At 37.8% G+C, this 16,963-nt stretch overlaps 1 protein-coding gene across 12 annotated transcripts in view; it reads left to right on the top strand.

Moving 5' to 3' along the window:
• Positions 1-14,444, top strand: part of TEAD1 (TEA domain transcription factor 1) — a 161,219-nt gene extending 146,775 nt beyond the window's left edge. For all 12 annotated transcript variants that reach the window (XM_035326584.1, XM_035326591.1, XM_035326585.1 and 9 more), the window contains 3 exons: positions 7,912-8,052; positions 9,453-9,605; positions 10,629-14,444. In XM_035326584.1, the coding sequence (XP_035182475.1) occupies positions 7,912-8,052; positions 9,453-9,605; positions 10,629-10,742 (408 nt within the window). In that variant the 3' untranslated portion in view covers positions 10,743-14,444. The remainder of the gene's footprint in view (positions 1-7,911; positions 8,053-9,452; positions 9,606-10,628) is intronic.
• Positions 14,445-16,963: the final 2,519 nt, after the last annotated feature.

Here is a 16,963-nt window from a genome sequence, read left to right on the forward strand (position 1 = left end):
TGCAGAAGGTATAAAAGGAAGAATCTTCTCTATTTACACCACCCCATAACCAACATCACAGCCCTGCTAAGCAATTTCCAGGTCTTGTACCTTGAGTGCAGTGAGTCATCTTCTGTTTATCCGAGGCAGTCACTGGGAACCAGTGCAGGGAAGGAAGTCACCTGAGAGACAGGCTTTTACTTACGATGTTATGCACTCAGTACAATGAGTAAGGAACAACATAGCAACAGTATGGCACAGGAAATGTATGTGACACTATGATATGAAACTAGAGATTACAGGTATATAAAACTAAAATCAAAGTAAGTGTTCTTAAATAAATGTAGAATTTATCTCCTAGAACATTGACAAGGAATTCAGACCAGGTTTCAGAGTATTTGCAGATGAAATCTTTGTCTGGGTGCAGGTTGAGTGCACAATCCTGCTTCATTAACATTGTCACTAACAAAATAATCACAGAATCACAGAATTTCTAGGTTGGAAGAGACCTCAAGATCATCGAGTCCAACCTCTAACCTAACACTAACAGTCCCCACTAAACCATATCCCTAAGCTCTACATCTAAACGTCTTTTGAAGACTTCCAGGGATGGTGACTCCACCACCTCCCTGGGCAGCCTGTTCCAATGCCTCACAACCCTTTCAGTAAAGAAGCTCTTCCTAACATCTAACCTAAAACTCCCCTGGCGCAACTTTAGCCCATTCCCCCTCGTCCTGTCACCAGGCACGTGGGAGAACAGGCCAACCCCCACCTCTCTACAGCCTCCTTTAAGGTACCTGTAGAGAGCGATAAGGTCGCCCCTGAGCCTCCTCTTCTCCAGGCTGAATAGCCCAGCTCCTTCAGCCGCTCCTCGTAGGACTTGTTCTCCAGGCCCCTCACCAGCTTCGTCGCCCTTCTTTGGACCCGCTCAAGCACCTCGATGTCCTTCTTGTAGCGAGGGGCCCAAAACTGAACACAGTACTCGAGGTGCGGCCTCCACAATAATATCAATTAAAATAATCACAAAATAATCCCAATCTATGTAAAACAAGCATGTGTGATTTGTGCCATCTGATGTTAATCTGAGTGAGGTCAACATACCTGTTGGTTAGTTTGTGCTTGAACTGTTTTTTGTGGCTTGTAAAAAGCCCTCAAAGTTTTCTGGTCTTTGACTTTCTCATCAGCCTATCTAAAAGCTAAATCAACATATGTCATCTCTGTTGGTTTCTTTCAATGGTTAACCTTCCACTCATACCATTTTCTAGTGCTTTTCTAATGCTTATCTGTTTCTAATGCTTATTCTGATTTTCTGATATTTTCTTTTATTTCTGATATTCTAATGATTATTCTGTTTCTAATGCTTATCTGCTACTATCCATAAATTATCTAGCACTAAATATTATACTTACACTCTTGAAAGAGTAAAAAAGTAAATGCTGGATCACACCTCCAGCTTTATCCCAAAATATTTCTAAAACATTATTGCTGGCCTTGGCTTCCTGGCACCAGATGCCAACTGCCCAGCACTCTGCCCCCCAGCTCTCTGTTTTCTCTTGCATGAAGGTTGTGGTACACGTCTCCACATCTCCAATAAAGACATTTGACTCTGCTGTTATTAGTGCATACATCTCCGTCAACTCCAGCAAGGGAATTATTGCTCTAGGACTTAACCCTCCTCATAACTTACGAGTCTGTCACTACATAGCTTGGCAACTACTTTTTGCTACTAAGAGCACTTTTAATATTAATTCAGCAGTGAGTATCTGTCTGATGCAGCCTAGACTAAATTAATCTTCTGTTTTAGCTAATTATTGCTCTCTCATGTTTTGCTTTGCGCTCTGCTTGCAAGTTCTGAGGCAAGATTCTGTTTCTGTTTGACTTCTCTGTCAGCTTCAGTATCCACGCAGCAGGCTCCACACCTGTTGGCATCCTTAGTGCTGGTGTGGCTGTGGATTTCCATAGTGTGGCTGTGGATTTTGTGTATCTTGACAATGACACATGCTCTGTGCCACACCTGAACTCTGACTTCTGTAGCTACAGAAATAGACATGGGCAGCAAATACATCTAAAAGGAGGAAGGATGTTTTCTAACTAGTGAAACGGTGGGGGAAAAAAAAAGGGGGGGGGGGGGGCAGCAAAATTAATTAATACTGGGCTTTCAGGCTTTCCACTGATCTGAGCTGCTGGCTTATTTTTTTTTAAGTGTTTGCAGGAACTTGAACTAGTCTCCAAACTGAGGAACGCTTAGTCAGAACCCAGTGCAACTGTAAAATAAAGGCCAAAACTCATCTGAAAAGATGCATGGATGATATTAATTGATGTTTAAAATGAATGCCTCTATTTGCAGGAATCAGCAATGCAAACTAGGAGTTTTAGAAAGTAATGCATATTATAATTAAGGCAAGCTTTTAAAGATGCTTTGAAGTCCCAAATATTTTTGAAATTCAAATGTGGGATGGAAATAAAGGAATCTACACAATAAAGGGGCATTAAATTATGTCCCCCAAAATTTCACTGTTTTATAGATGTAAATATATGCCATAATTGTTGGTGAGTAATATGAGGAGGATGGTTAAGTTTATTCCTATTCTTATGCAAAACAGCTGTGGCATGAAAAATAATGCTCCTTCTCTTTGTGATACACTGGAACAAACAATTTACCCATGTAATCAGTGTTCAGAAATGGCTTGCGCCTGTGGTCTCCTCCCTCCCCCCCCCCCCGAATTTATCTCCATGTGCCTCCAGCAGTCTTAAAAGGTGCAGAGATTCTTTGTGCCCTTCATTTCCACACACACAACTGTGGCTATTGCCTTTTTATTTTCTTTTTGTTCTTACATGCACGTTCTATTGCACAATCCTGATTCTTGGATTTCCCTACACACACACACAGACACGCATACACACACTTGCCAGTTTTGACTGGCAAATGATCTGCAGCTCACAAATGCAAGCTGTAATGTGAATGGGGCTATGGCCAGCATGCAAATGTATGCAAAACCAATTGGATATGGAAGACAGCATTTTCCTTCCTGCATCGCAACCCGCTCAGCACAGGGCGTTCACGTGGTGCTTATGGAGGACCCCTTTACCAATTGATGAGAGGGCATTAGTACTTGAGCCTGGATAATGAGTGGAAGGGGCTGAGCAGCAGGGAAGCTGGAGCAGCTTGGCCTGTCCATCACAAACCCAACCATGTGGCAGACCTGGACGCAATTCCTGAGCTGCAGTGTAACGTGCCAGCGACCCAGATGCTCCTGTTGGAAAAAATTGCTTCACAATTTGGAATCTCTACTCTTTGATCACTCTTTCTTTGGAGAGGATGAGGGGAGGCATGATGCGGTCATATGAGTAACACACCTCCCTGCAGTCAGCAGTCATTAAAACCTGTACGCTGTTAACAAATGGCTTTATGTGCTTAATGTTAATTACTGAATGCCAGCATAAATTGTTCTGGCCCTCCCCAGATCCTACTGTTTCCAATAGGTGCTGTTTTCCTTCTACTCAGCAGAAAAGATTTAGACTCTTCTCAGCAGTTTTTGCTAGAGTTGCTTTTTTGTTAGCCGAAGCTGTTATTATTACACAAGCACTCTACCCTATTCCCCCTGCCTTTAACACAGAGCCTGAGAGCGCTTGGGAAGTGAATGTGGAGGGTTTTGTTGTTTGTTTTTAAATATTTTTCCTCTTTATTTTGGTTGCAGCCAGCTCTGTTTTGGTCCTTGCTCTGGCACTCTGGCAGAGGCTTTGCCATGCAGCATATGAAACACTTGGTACTCTTAATATGTAATATTTTCAGTGCTACCCTTTGACAAGCTATGCTGTATTCATGAATTAATCATGTTCTTATACAATCATGTAGAAAGGGTGCCAGAAAGCTGAGGGTCTCTCTCTCTCCCCTCCAAATGCATTCAGAGTTCAGCTTTTAAAACTGAATCAAGATTAGTTTTATGTTTGACAATCAACCCCCCAACAAAACCCCACAACATTTGTTGTTTTTAAGTTGTTGGGTTTTACTTTCCTGCTAAATTACATTGATCTTCAAATGTGAATCTTTTAGTGAGTATTGAAAATGACTCTTTGAAAAATTACTCAACATGACTCTTGTTCACTATATGTAATCATGCTTCCATTCTAAAGGGTATTTATTGGTGTACGCTACAGTAGTGCTCACCAACCCTAATTCCTGGAGCCACGGATCAATAGCATAGCTGTGGCAGAAGCTGTAGAGAATGGAAAGATGGTTTACAGTCCAGGAAGCCTTGCAGTTGAAGTCTAAAATGCAGGTGAACAGCTAGATAGAGACAGACTGAGCGTACCAAGGAAATAAAGATACAAAGCTGAGTCTCATGAGAGGCTGCAGACACAGTGCTCCAGAAGCTTGACTTGTCAAATTTTTCACTGGGATCATTAAGAAGGTTAACTGAGGTTAAAATGATAAAGTCATAGATGTAGATTTTGGAATTATTATATTTATCTGGTCTTACCTCTCCTGTAATATAGGTAGTAAACCTCGCTAAGTAATTTCTGCATCCAGGCAATCAGCCTACTTGAGCTAGAGCATCCGTGTTACTTACATATTTAGGTTGGTTACAAAAGACTCTAAGTAACGGTGACTTCACCATATTGAGAATTATCCCAGCACTGCATTGCCATCAGGGATATCAGCGTCTGCCTTGTTTCTCATTTAGCTTTTGTGTAGCGTTAGCTTTTTGTCTTTTAATGTCCTTTCCTGCAAGATTTAATCTATCAGAAGACTCTTTCCCATGTAGCAACTTGTAGACTATGACAAAGTTGTGGAAAAACTTCCCTTGGAAAAACTAAGTAGACGGAGTTTCATTAGTCATTCACTACAAAGGATGTTTTCCAGACCTGAAATCATTCTTGTAACTCTTTTCTGAACCCTTTCCAATTTTCCAACATCCTTTCTAAAATGTGGACACAAAAATTAGAGTCAATATTGTAGTAAGGATCCTGCTTAAACTGAATTCAGAGGTAACAACACATCACTGTTCTTCTGCTCAAAATTACATCTGCAGCTCTCATAGCCACATCAGATCTACAATTTTTCCAGTAACCTTTTTTTTTTTTTTTTTGGTATCATCATTACCTTTTGGGGAAAAAAATCCCCCAAATATAAATGTGATTTGCTTTCTTCAGGTTGAGAGATACGTTTTCGCGTATTGTGTGCATTTAATAAATGAACCGCTTGCTATGTAAGCCATACCAATATACTTAACAACTCCTTCACCATCATTTCTTATCATTTAACCAAAGCTTTGTATTTTACCAAAGTGATTGTCTTTCCTTCTTTTAGTAACTTAATTTTAGTCAGCATTTAAAAAAAAAATAAATCAAATTCTAGATTAAGACTACTTCCTTTAGGTGACATTCCCCTCTTCACAATGATGCATGCTCCTTCCTTAGTGTTCATGTACTCATCCTCTAGTGAAAAGATTCGAACCCAGGTTAAGGGACAAGATGCTTTAGTATGTGAGACTGGAGAAAATTCTTTCGTTATTAAAAGAAGCTTTGCTGTAGCCTTCATTCAAAAGTATTTACTGTTGCAAACTCTTAGGATTTTTATATTGGTGTTACACTTTTTGGAGGAGTCTTAGAGGTTCAACACTCAGCATGTTGTAGTTAGTTGAACATGAAACCTCTTGTTTAAAAGGACAACTCTTCCTTTCCTTGAAACACCTCTATTGTATGCTACTCTAAAATAATAATTAAAAAAAAAATCGAAGAGCAAATACAGGCAATTCATTTCTGTTTTGCAATCATGGGTACTTTTTAGCAACAACATTGTGATTGCATAAGAGTAAATCATGACAGCTGAATGATAATTTCAAGTGTTCCTCATTCAAACATCAGGGCCCCAGCCTATATTTTTTGTGTACACAGGATTCCTGGTGGTTTCAGCAAAAGATGGAAGCACTGTGGGAGTGATCAACAGGGTGCCAGATGGCCACGTGTTACTTTTCTGGGTTAAATGACAAGTATATTTTTTCAGTGGGCTTCAAAAGGAGAAAAAAAAAAAAAAAAAGAAAAAAAAAAAAAAAGAAGTTATTTTTTAATATCTATACCCATTCCCAGCAGTTGTTATTGCAGCTCGAGATACAAGGTCTATGCAGTTGACCCTTTTCAACAACATGAAATCACGAGGAGCATTTTGCTTACAATTTCTTAAATATCTTCTCTGTATCTGAAAGAAAAAAAGTGTGTTATCATTCAAAACAGTACAATTGTTTTATCAGAAATAACTATTCTTTAGAAATTCCAGTGGAGCAGCTGTGACATGGCTGATGGCTGCTACAGTTTTTCCTATTTAGATGTAATTGCAAACCAGCTGTGATGGCAAATTACTTATTTAATATTAGCTCAGAACAATTTCTTACAGATCACTGTGAACACACTGCTTTAGCTGTACATTAAACATTAACTGCTGACCTCATGCAAAACATGTGCAAAAAGCAAGGTGTAATAGCAATAGGATTTCCTTCTGTTATGCAAAATACATGACTATAAGGCTTTTTGTGTTACTGTGTGTATAAACCTCTTGAGATTTTTCCACTGATTAATTTACCAAAGCCAGCCTGAAGTAATATTAGACCTATGACTTCTCCATACCACAAACTAGCTCAGTATTGCTATTATCAGCCTCAGAAGGTTGTACCACAAATACAGATTGTAGACACTAAGTAGAATTAATGACTTGTTGCCCAGTTAAACATTAAATAGCAGTTACAACTGACCTGAACTACAGTGAAGGCAGGATTACAATTGTTCCACAATAACTTGTAAATAAACATACCTGTAAAATGCATTTTTTAAAAGTCTCCAGGTAGACAAGAAGGCATTTGTCAACACTTCATGTTACATTTCTGTGTTAGCAATAAAAAGCAATAAAAACTAGTTAAGCTAGAACTACAAGTGAAACAGCTGTGAAAGTGTATTTCCCTGTTAAAATGCTCATCTCAGAGTAGGTTAAAAACTCAAATGATTCCTAGATGTTACGCTGCAGTAGCTGATCGGCTATTTCCACATAAAAAGAAAAAATCCCTGCCCACTCTCTCCTTGGGCACCAAAGATGTCAGCAGAGCTAATGCCTGAATCAACAAATCCAGCTGTGGATATCTCTAGCCTGTGCCTATATCCATATTAGTTCTCTTTTAAGTTGAGGGCTTGTGAAAATGGTTTCATGATGACAAAGAGCACAGTGGCAGAAAGGCTTTAGTGCTACTGCAGGCCTGGGGAGGCAGGATTCAGCATGTGACCTGTGCTGTTGCTTCGTAACCAAATAAATCATGCTGCGCACAAGACTTGGATTTTGGATATAAATAATTAAAGGTAGTGCTGTTTCTCACTTGATCCTGCAACTCTCAGTCTCTGCTAGATATCAAAGTCAGCTTGGTCATTATTCAGACTGTGGAGAAATACTGAAATAAATCAAATACTTCAGTAATATTTTATTGGTCCAGTAGGCACGGCTCAGTAAGCACACAGATAATGTGAAGCCTGTGAACTGTGTCATATAGCTCAGTGAAGTTAAATGGTTTGCTGAATCAGGGCCATATGGCCTGACAGAGTTTGTTAGAGCTCAATTCCTGTGTTGCACAGCCATCTTCCTTTGTAGTGATGATTTCATTCTTTTAAGAAAGGAAAAAGGACTTCATCTTTCTGCCAGACAACAAGGCCACTTGTAGCTGAGAGAAATATTGGGTTCTCTTTTGTGTTTGAAGTTTGAAGAAATTGTGCCTTTCCTAAGGTTTTTACGTCAACAATTATGCAAGTACTTTCCACTTCCACTGTTGTCACTATCAAATCCTTCTCACTCCCTGATTTCTAAAGTCAAGAATGGTGAGGTAATTGCAGGTTATACTATGACATTGTCAAACGAAAAATGAAATCTTCAACATCTGTTGCTTTTCCCAACAGGCTGACTTAAACTGCAACATTCAAGATGATACAGGAGCATTTTATGGAGTGACCAGTCAGTACGAGAGCTCAGAAAACATGACAATCACATGTTCCACCAAAGTCTGCTCTTTTGGAAAGCAAGTAGTAGAAAAAGTAGAGGTGGGTGTTGGGCTGGGCTGGGCTGATTCTCCAGTTCCTTCTGATTTTACTTAAGCTGTCCTCTCTCCTGTCTTTACTTTACTCTTACCTGTCTTTTCCTTACCTCCTCTAATCCTTCCTGAAAGAGTATTTTCCTTCCCAGAAGTGTTTGAGCTTTTTTTATATCATTGTGTGGCTGGTGATGCTACAGTAAATAAAATCCTGGTTACCCACTGCTTCAGAGCCCTTCCTCCATCCTGCCTGTGGCATCTTTCAGTGGGGAACCTGCAGCTGACATCAGTGTGGTCTCCTCCATCGCGGCAGAAAAGTGCTGAAGCAAAACTGCTTTTACTCCCCTTTCCAAATGCTTGGCCAAATGCATGGTAGCCTGTTTGGAACCATGCTACAGTGACAAGCTACTTTTTGTCATCTAGTTTTTTTTTACATTTCAAAGACATGGATGGTATGCTATGTTTTTTAACATGCAAGGCCCTTTATTATTTACCTTTTATTTTCTAAGCAGAAAAAACATGGACTGGTCAGGTAGATACTTGGTTTACTGTACAACAATACTGTAGCTATTTAACTTGTCTTCTGCATACTAAGCCCCACACCCACATCTGTTACATGCAAAATAGTTTTTGTATGCACAGTTTAGCTTATCACTACAAGTTGAGCATTTAGTAGATATCTTGGTCACTGTTCATATCCTCCTTATACTATATATGGTTCCAGTGCAGAGTGCCCATAAAAAGTTTTCCATCATTTCTATTACACCAAGCTTAGCAAAAGCTAAGAAATCCCCAAAGCCACTGAGGAGATCATCTGAGTAGCTGGTATCTAGACAGCTGGAGTCCAAGAATCACAGGCACCCTCCTCCTCCTTGTGAACCTCTGCAATATAAATCAGTCAGTTTTCTTCTGCCTGTAGCCTTGCGTCTTCATGTAATTCATAAGTTGCATATTAAATCATGCAATAATATTTAGCTATGTTCATATGTATATATTTATACATAAATATATAAACTTATTTCTGTTCTTCCCTTTGCAGCTGATTGTCCCAAAAGTACTGTAAAATCTTATCAAGTTTATTGCAAGTTTTCTGCTTAATTCTTTTTTAATGGATTTGGACTTTACTTTGTGTAAAGATTACTTTGTGTAATCTTCATCTTTTCGATTTTTAATTCACAGGTTAGAGAACAAGTTGTGGTAAGACTTTTAACAATGAATGGCCCTTGAATTTTTAGCAAGGCACCGTATAGCTCAGGCAGGGAGTTAGCAGGTAGGAGTATGGGTGTTTGTGTGGCTGAGACCCACTTTCTCTTTCTTCTGTCTACACAAAGAAAAAAATAGATACAGCATTAATGCTTTTAAACTTTTTAAAGTATCTTATTCTAAATATTCTTTTTTTTTTTTTTTTAGACTGAATATGCAAGGTTTGAGAATGGCAGATTTGTGTACAGAATAAATCGCTCTCCAATGTGTGAATATATGATCAACTTCATACACAAGCTGAAGCATTTACCAGAGAAATACATGATGAACAGTGTGTTGGAAAACTTTACAATTTTATTGGTATGGACTCACTCTTTATTTTTCATGTCTAAAATACTCTCAGTTTTATATGGGTTGCTTATTTAGAACCATTTTCCAAATCCTTTAGTCATGTTGCTTACTAAACAAATAATCCCATTGACTTCAGTCTTGGAATCGTGCACTATAGAAGCCAAGGATGAGAAGAAAAAGCTGGCTGAGAACATGAACAAACGTCTCTGTTACTTCCCAGATATTCAGCTTACTTCTCTTATTTTTAATGCAAGTCTGCATTTGGTGTTTGTAAAGAGCCTAAGGCAGTAACTTTCAACCATCCCATTCATCTAATGTGTTCTTACTGACATGCCAGTTACAATACTGCAAATGTCAGTGTGTTAATTAATTAGTTCTTGGACCAGGAAAGCATGAAGTAATGATGAGGATACACCCATCAGGTGACCTAAAGCTTGAGGAATGGTCTGCATAATAGCCTTGAAGCCACTGTCATCCAGCTACCTGCTTATTGCACTGTGGCATTGCAGTGGCAGCTGGCCAAGCACTTAGAGCTATGTGATGCTGCTGCCACCATAGGAATCGGGCAGGACTGAAGGTTGATGGCATGACAAAGAGGTAGAGCAGTGCGCTCAGCCATGCAGTGTGGGGATGATGAGTGAGGGGTGCACTCCGCTCAGCTGCCTTTTGGCAGACAAACACAGGGGGACAAAGTAAAGACTTCCCTTTACTGACGTTAGTGTAGGCTGAGGAATGCTGAGCTGATGGCTCATGGGTGGCACCGTGGGTGGGATGAATCTCAATGTCCCTATTTTAGCAGCAACTGCCCCACAGCTCTGCCCCGGCGCACACTGTGTGAGCACAGTTATGGAGGTCAATTTAAATTGCCAGAGAGATAGAGAGAGGGAGGGAGGGAGGAAGGGAGAGAGAAAAAGAGACATTTCAAACAGCAACATCTAAACATTGTCTAAATTAAACCAGTCATTTCTTTTTTTGGCTCTGGTGTTTTCAAGTTTTTAATATATTGTCTACCTTTTCCTTCCCCTCAAATAGGTTGTAACGAACAGGGATACACAAGAAACCCTACTCTGCATGGCTTGTGTATTTGAAGTGTCAAACAGTGAACATGGAGCACAGCATCATATCTACAGGCTTGTAAAGGACTGAGCAGTTATTTATATATACACTTCATTTCACTTCTTTATCAAAACACAGACTGTAAACCTCAACACTTAAGTGGCAGCGCCTCTGGCCCAACTTTCACCCACATTTTTCTAAATCCTGTTTTAGTGAAGTCATTTTTAATGTGTTCATATATAATTGTAGCTGTGAAATTCTGGTACAGTTGTAAAAAATTGTTTCTAAAACTTAATTGTTCTTCAAATTTCTAAACCACAGTTCTTTGGGAAGACTGTATTTAAGAACCTAATGCCTCTGTCTGTGGAGGCCTGTTTTTAATTCTGATAGAAAAATGTATGACAGAGCATTTGCCATGGGGAAAAACTGACAGCATTTATAAGATTTTTTTTCCCAACACAAAATACTTGTTTTACAATTCAAGTGAAATTGAAATGAATCTTTAGCTATAACTGTAAATGAGTACACAGTTAATAATCTTTATAGAATTATCTTTGTAACTAATTAGGGTGGACAATATGGACAAATGTAATTCACTAAATTATATTTTAAAATGAAACATTTTTCTGTTTGAAACCAAATGAAAATATATAGCCTTAAGAAATGCCTGATAAGAAACAGACAGGTCCTAAAATTAGGCAAATTTTGTATTTTTTTCTCAATGCTAAAACTAATCTTCTAATCCATTAAACTTTGAAACAGGTATTGCAGAGAAAGAAAACATCATCCCTTACCCCTAACCTATCTAGTGTATTTTAAAAGAGTATAAAGTTGTATTGTACTAATATGAAATTTTGATTATTTAATGAAAAAGATGGCTCATTTTGCAATAAGTAGGTAAATACTGAAGATTTAGACTTGCATTATACGTAGTCTTGCGTGTGCAGTTATATTTTATACGGACAGCTATGTTTTCTAATAAGTTGATTGAAAAACTCGCAATTCTGAAAAAAGATGAATGGAAACAACAGGCATTGCAACAACATTGAGTAATTCATAAACTGAAAGCAGAACACTAAAGTGTTTGAGAGAAGAATGCATACACCTCTGAAAGGATCAACAGCTTTAATATCTATGAGACACTAGAAAGTCACAACCAACAGCAGGCAAAGAAGATTGGAAAGTGGAGATTTTTTTTTCTCCTTTTCCTCTTTATCATGGTGCTCTTACACCTCTCCCCAGTTCTCTCTCCAGTTCCTACTGGCAAAGACCTTATATGAAACAAACATGTACATACCACATGGGGACCGATGTCCTTTTGCATCTGGATGTGGTAGTACTCATCCTTCTGATATATCAGGGAAGACTCCAGGAAGTGAAGTGCAGCTGGAGATATTTTAATACTGTAAAGATTCAAAACACAGATGTGGGTGTGAGTGATTATCCAAGGTACGCACATGTGAGATAAGTATTCTCATTCTTCCTGGCTAAGCCAGAGTGTTGTTCAGTTTCTTTTCTTCTGCTGCACACCCAGCACTATCCTACAGTTGCCCAAGCAGCAGTTGTTTCAGCAGGTGCTGGTTCAACAGTGGGTTCTCATGAAAAACATTTGTCAGAAAGGCTCAGGATCACCTGGCCAAGCACAAGCCACCTTAAAGATCAGTCATGAAGTATCGGCAAAGGGTGTTCTTGGGAAGGTCCTTTGCAGCTCTGAATCAAAGAAGTTAACATTTAACAGCTCCCTCCGCACTGACATTTAATGATATGTGCCCATGCACAATTTAACTCTAGAATTTATTTCCAGGCAACAGTGCTCTAGTCTTCAAAAAAACACTTTTAATTTCTGGTTATTTTATATTTGTATAGTATCCTCTGTTAGAATTGCCCATGATTGAATTATCTAGACTAGAATATAGCCTAGACATGGTAGCAGGTTGCTGTACACCTGCGGCAGACCATATTCACATTTAACACTGCTGAGGACTCACATTAGAGGAAGACACAAACATCTATGAGGGGAAGGGAGACTGCTTAGCTGGCTGCTGATCTAATGCTACTAGGTGGATGATTGCTGTGATGTCTAGCTGTTATCTGCTTGTGGATATTAGGGCTGATGATCTTTCAGTTTATATTCTGTGAACTGAACAGATAAATATGTCCATGGTAAGATCTCTTTTAACACTCATTTTTACACTAACAATCACATCGGGAAAAGCACTGCATTGTAACAGCCTAACGGTAGCCCTTTATTCTAAGCACTTGGTGTTACAAGTCAAAAACTACTTTTTTTGTTTTATTTTGTTCTAAAGTTTGTCTGTTATTTAGGGTTTGAATTGTGGTTTTGGTGATTTTTTTTAATAACAAGCAAACTCTTTGAGGCGTATAAAGTATATAAGTCAATTTGCAAAACCAGGTACAGGTTTTTTTTAACAGAATCTGGCACACTACATATGTCATAACTATAGGGTATAAAAATCACAATGTTTATTGGTGTTCACTTATGTAATATTAGGGAAACTATTTCCATTGTCTTTTCTTTACACTTCTGTAAATGATCCATACCCTGTATATGTTAATTCTTAAAAGCCTTAATCCTTCAACTGTTCAGTGTGGGGTGTGTAGTCCAACAGGCTGCCTGTAAACTGTGAGCTCTTTTGTAAGCTGGAAGTACTTATCCTGTTACTGTTACTTTTTGTAGGAACCTTTTAATTGAGAGCTGCCAAAGCATTACAATATGCAGTGCCTTAGCATTATATTAGAAGTACCTTTAGCCTCTTAACACAAACTTTATATATAGTTTTATCAATTGGTTCCATTTTTAAAAATGTCTATATTTTTTCCCACAGAAAAGCTCTTTGACTAGCTTGGTCTAAATGAACCTTCAGTACAAGTCAATCCCATTGCTACGCAGTTAAGTGTCTATACCAAAAGGAAAGGTTACAGATTCATAGTTCACCGTGAAAAGTGAATTGTATTAATAATGCTGCCTTTTTAAATTTCATGACCAAATAATTAATTGACTCTTCTGCACTCTAGCATGAAAGTGCCTTTGGTTTGAAATTCCAGCTTAGAAAAGTGCTGCCATAATAATGACAATTTGTAGAGAGACCAAAAATATTTAGTTATCACCATAATGCCTTTGGTTTATTGGAATAAGTTGAAACTACAGGCCTCCATTCACAAAAGAGCACCATTTATAGCAATGTAATTTTGCTAATGATCAACCTGCTGGAGAATAACGTACTGTTTGCCATTTCTGACAGCATTGCAAACCAGCAACTGATTTGCCTATGATATAAAAATGAAAATGATTCACATTTATATTGTCTTCAACCAGTCGTGTGTCTATCTGCATAATGAGATCCATGCACTGCAGAATTTCAGACAGTGGACAAATGAGACTTTATTGTTCTCCTCTAATAATATTTCTTTATCTGTGAAGATTTTTTAAGACAGAAGATTTTGTTTACAAAATTGTGCATACTGAAGGTCAGATGCATAAAACGAGATGAAAACGGAGGACAACAGCTAGGGTAAAAGCAATTGTGTGTTTTTAAAAACTGAATTAAGTGTGAGCATTGTGGCTGAAGGTGCTGTTAGATAACTCTGGCCAACACTGTTCAAAACACAGGGTTGTTTTGTTTTGTTTTTGTCCCACATGATGTCATGCTAAGAAAAATGTAGCTCCTCTTAAACATATGACTGTATTTGATACCTTCTGTGAACGGGGGCCGTACTGTGTACACTACAACTAAAATCAATGGGAAGAGGAGCAAGATTTTAAGAAAAAAAAAAAAAAAAAAAAAAAACAAAAACAAAAAAAAACGTTAGAACAAATATCAGCAAAACCAAAAGCTGTCAGAGGGATTATATAGTTGTGAATACAATTTTAACTTGATTTTTAAAGTATTTGATGAAAACTAAGATTAACTTTTTATATATAGAAATATTGTGACACTGTGTGGTAAATATTGTGAAAATTCAATTTCCCTGTCTCTAAAATATTATTTTTCTTATTCCTTCAAGGTCTAAGTCTCACTTACCTCTGTAAGACAAGTAATCCTATTGAATTCACTGAGACTGACAATTTCACCCCACAAGTAAAGCATATAGTTTCAGTTTTTACCAAACATTTCAGCTGTACTAGTGCATATTTGTGGTAAAGTACACTTCTGTCTCATTAAAACAAGCATAATGGTACCATTTGGGGCTTTTGAAAATTGCTACTAACAAGTGTAGTTGTACTTACTTGAATTCCAAAATTATTTTATGTAGGTACTGCACCACTATTTTGAAGGAATTGCAGATATAATGCCTGTTTCTCGCTTTCTCTTTCTACTGCAGCTACAGCTCACTAAGTTTGGCAGTAGCTTCTTCCGTTAAGACCTCCACAATATAGGCTATTTTAAATAATGAAGGGTGTACATTACTGTTGAATGTAAGTAACTGGCCAGTTCAAGGCGGATACAACATTTGACATTCTCATCCACATCTATTTATTTTTCCACTCTAACTCCTAGGGCATACTTGCTTCTGAAGCAGTTCCCTTTAACAGTTTTCCTGGATCACTCATACTGAGAAATGTTTTGTCTACTCTTTACTTGACCCATACTGATTCAGATACCCGGTCAAACAGCAGATGTGATTATAGAGTCCAGTTTTGTACATTCTCAGGATGATCTCTTTTCCCTATCTTATAACAAGATGCTTAGCCCCTTAAAAAGGAAAAAAAAAAAAAAAAAAAAAAAAAAAAAAGATAATGTAAAGTACAAGAAACATTTTGGAGGGCTTCGTCTTTTAACTTTTCGGGTCATTCTTGCTGAGATCATGTAATTAGTTTTAGTGTGTAAATTAAATCTTAAATGCACTCAGTTGACAAAAAGGAGACAGACCCCTGTTACCTCCTTACAGAATATGTGTTTTTATTTTTGTTTTGTTTTATGGGCCTCTTTGGTTCAGGCTCATGACTGCAGACAAAACATACAATATGTGCCTGAAAAAGACAAAAGAATTTTATAACATTGAAAACCTGAATAGCCTTTAATTCTTCAGTACATTTTATGTAAAACAGGTTGGGGTTTTGTTTTGTTTTGTTTTGTTTTGTTTTTTTGCCATGTGCATTTGTTCACATTTGTAAATGACTTAATGGAATTCTCACTTTATGTTTATTTGTGTAATGTGTATAAAATGGGTTTGTGACTTAAGCATATTCATATATGGTCAGTGGTTACTTTAATATTGTACTGCTGCTGGTAACTTTTGATGTAGAACTTGCCTTTTGATGATAAAGTACCTCTAGGTTAGACAGGGAGGGAAGGCTCTTTGAATAAAGTGAATGTTCTCCAATGTTTTCTTAACATATTTGCCGAAGCTTTCAAAAGGAGTTTCAGTCAAACCTCTTGGCAGTACAGTATTCTTGTATTTGTTATTGTCTGTGTGTAGGTACTGGTACCTTTTTTTGTTTCAAATGTTTTAAGTGTTGGCTTTAAAGTGAATTTATCTTTAGTATGATAGTAATATGAAAATTATAGGTTTTGTGTGCAGAGAATTTTTTTATAAAGTGCTTTGTAAAAAAAAAAAAAAATGTATTCTAGCTTTCGCGGTACATTATGTGTGATAACTTTAATATCCATGACAGTTAAGTGCAATTATTTCATCACTCTAAAAATGCTATTTTTGTGTCGGTTACTGCAGGTGTTTTCATGTCTTTGCAAAGTGACACATTTTGATGCCTTCTTGATAAAGTGGTAGAATTTTTGTAGCTTTCTAGAAACTTTGTATTCATACAGTATCGATTGAAAATAAAGACAATGAAAGTGTTTTGTGCATTTATCTTAATCTCCTACATCAATCTCTTTTTAATGTTGGGTGCAACTTTCAAAAGCATTTGCCAAAGTAGCACAAGGCCAGATTTGCAGAAATACCTGTGTGTTTACCTAAAGGTGCCAATGACATCTAGCAGGATTCCCAAAAACTTGTAGAGATGGCACCCGTGGCTGGCACATCTGGAAGCTGTGTTCAACGATGAATCTGTATGTGTTCTAGCATTACATCAACAAGACCTCTAGCTTGTATGTCTTCCTAAAGAAATGGTGGAGGGGTTTTTTTTGAAGCATCATTTAAACCATACTGTTTAAATGGGAAGAACCACCCACCCCCTTTATGCTAGAAGCAGGAATGAGCTATTCAAAATCATACATAATGAAAAGCATAAAATACATCACAAACATGACAACTAGAACTGACTGAGGAATACAGTAGTTAACTTGGGTTGAGGTGTTTCTTCCAGAAGGACACTTGAGCTCTGTGAG

The sequence above is a fragment of the Oxyura jamaicensis genome, chromosome 5, assembly GCF_011077185.1.
Source record: "Oxyura jamaicensis isolate SHBP4307 breed ruddy duck chromosome 5, BPBGC_Ojam_1.0, whole genome shotgun sequence".
Taxonomy (NCBI): domain Eukaryota; kingdom Metazoa; phylum Chordata; class Aves; order Anseriformes; family Anatidae; genus Oxyura; species Oxyura jamaicensis.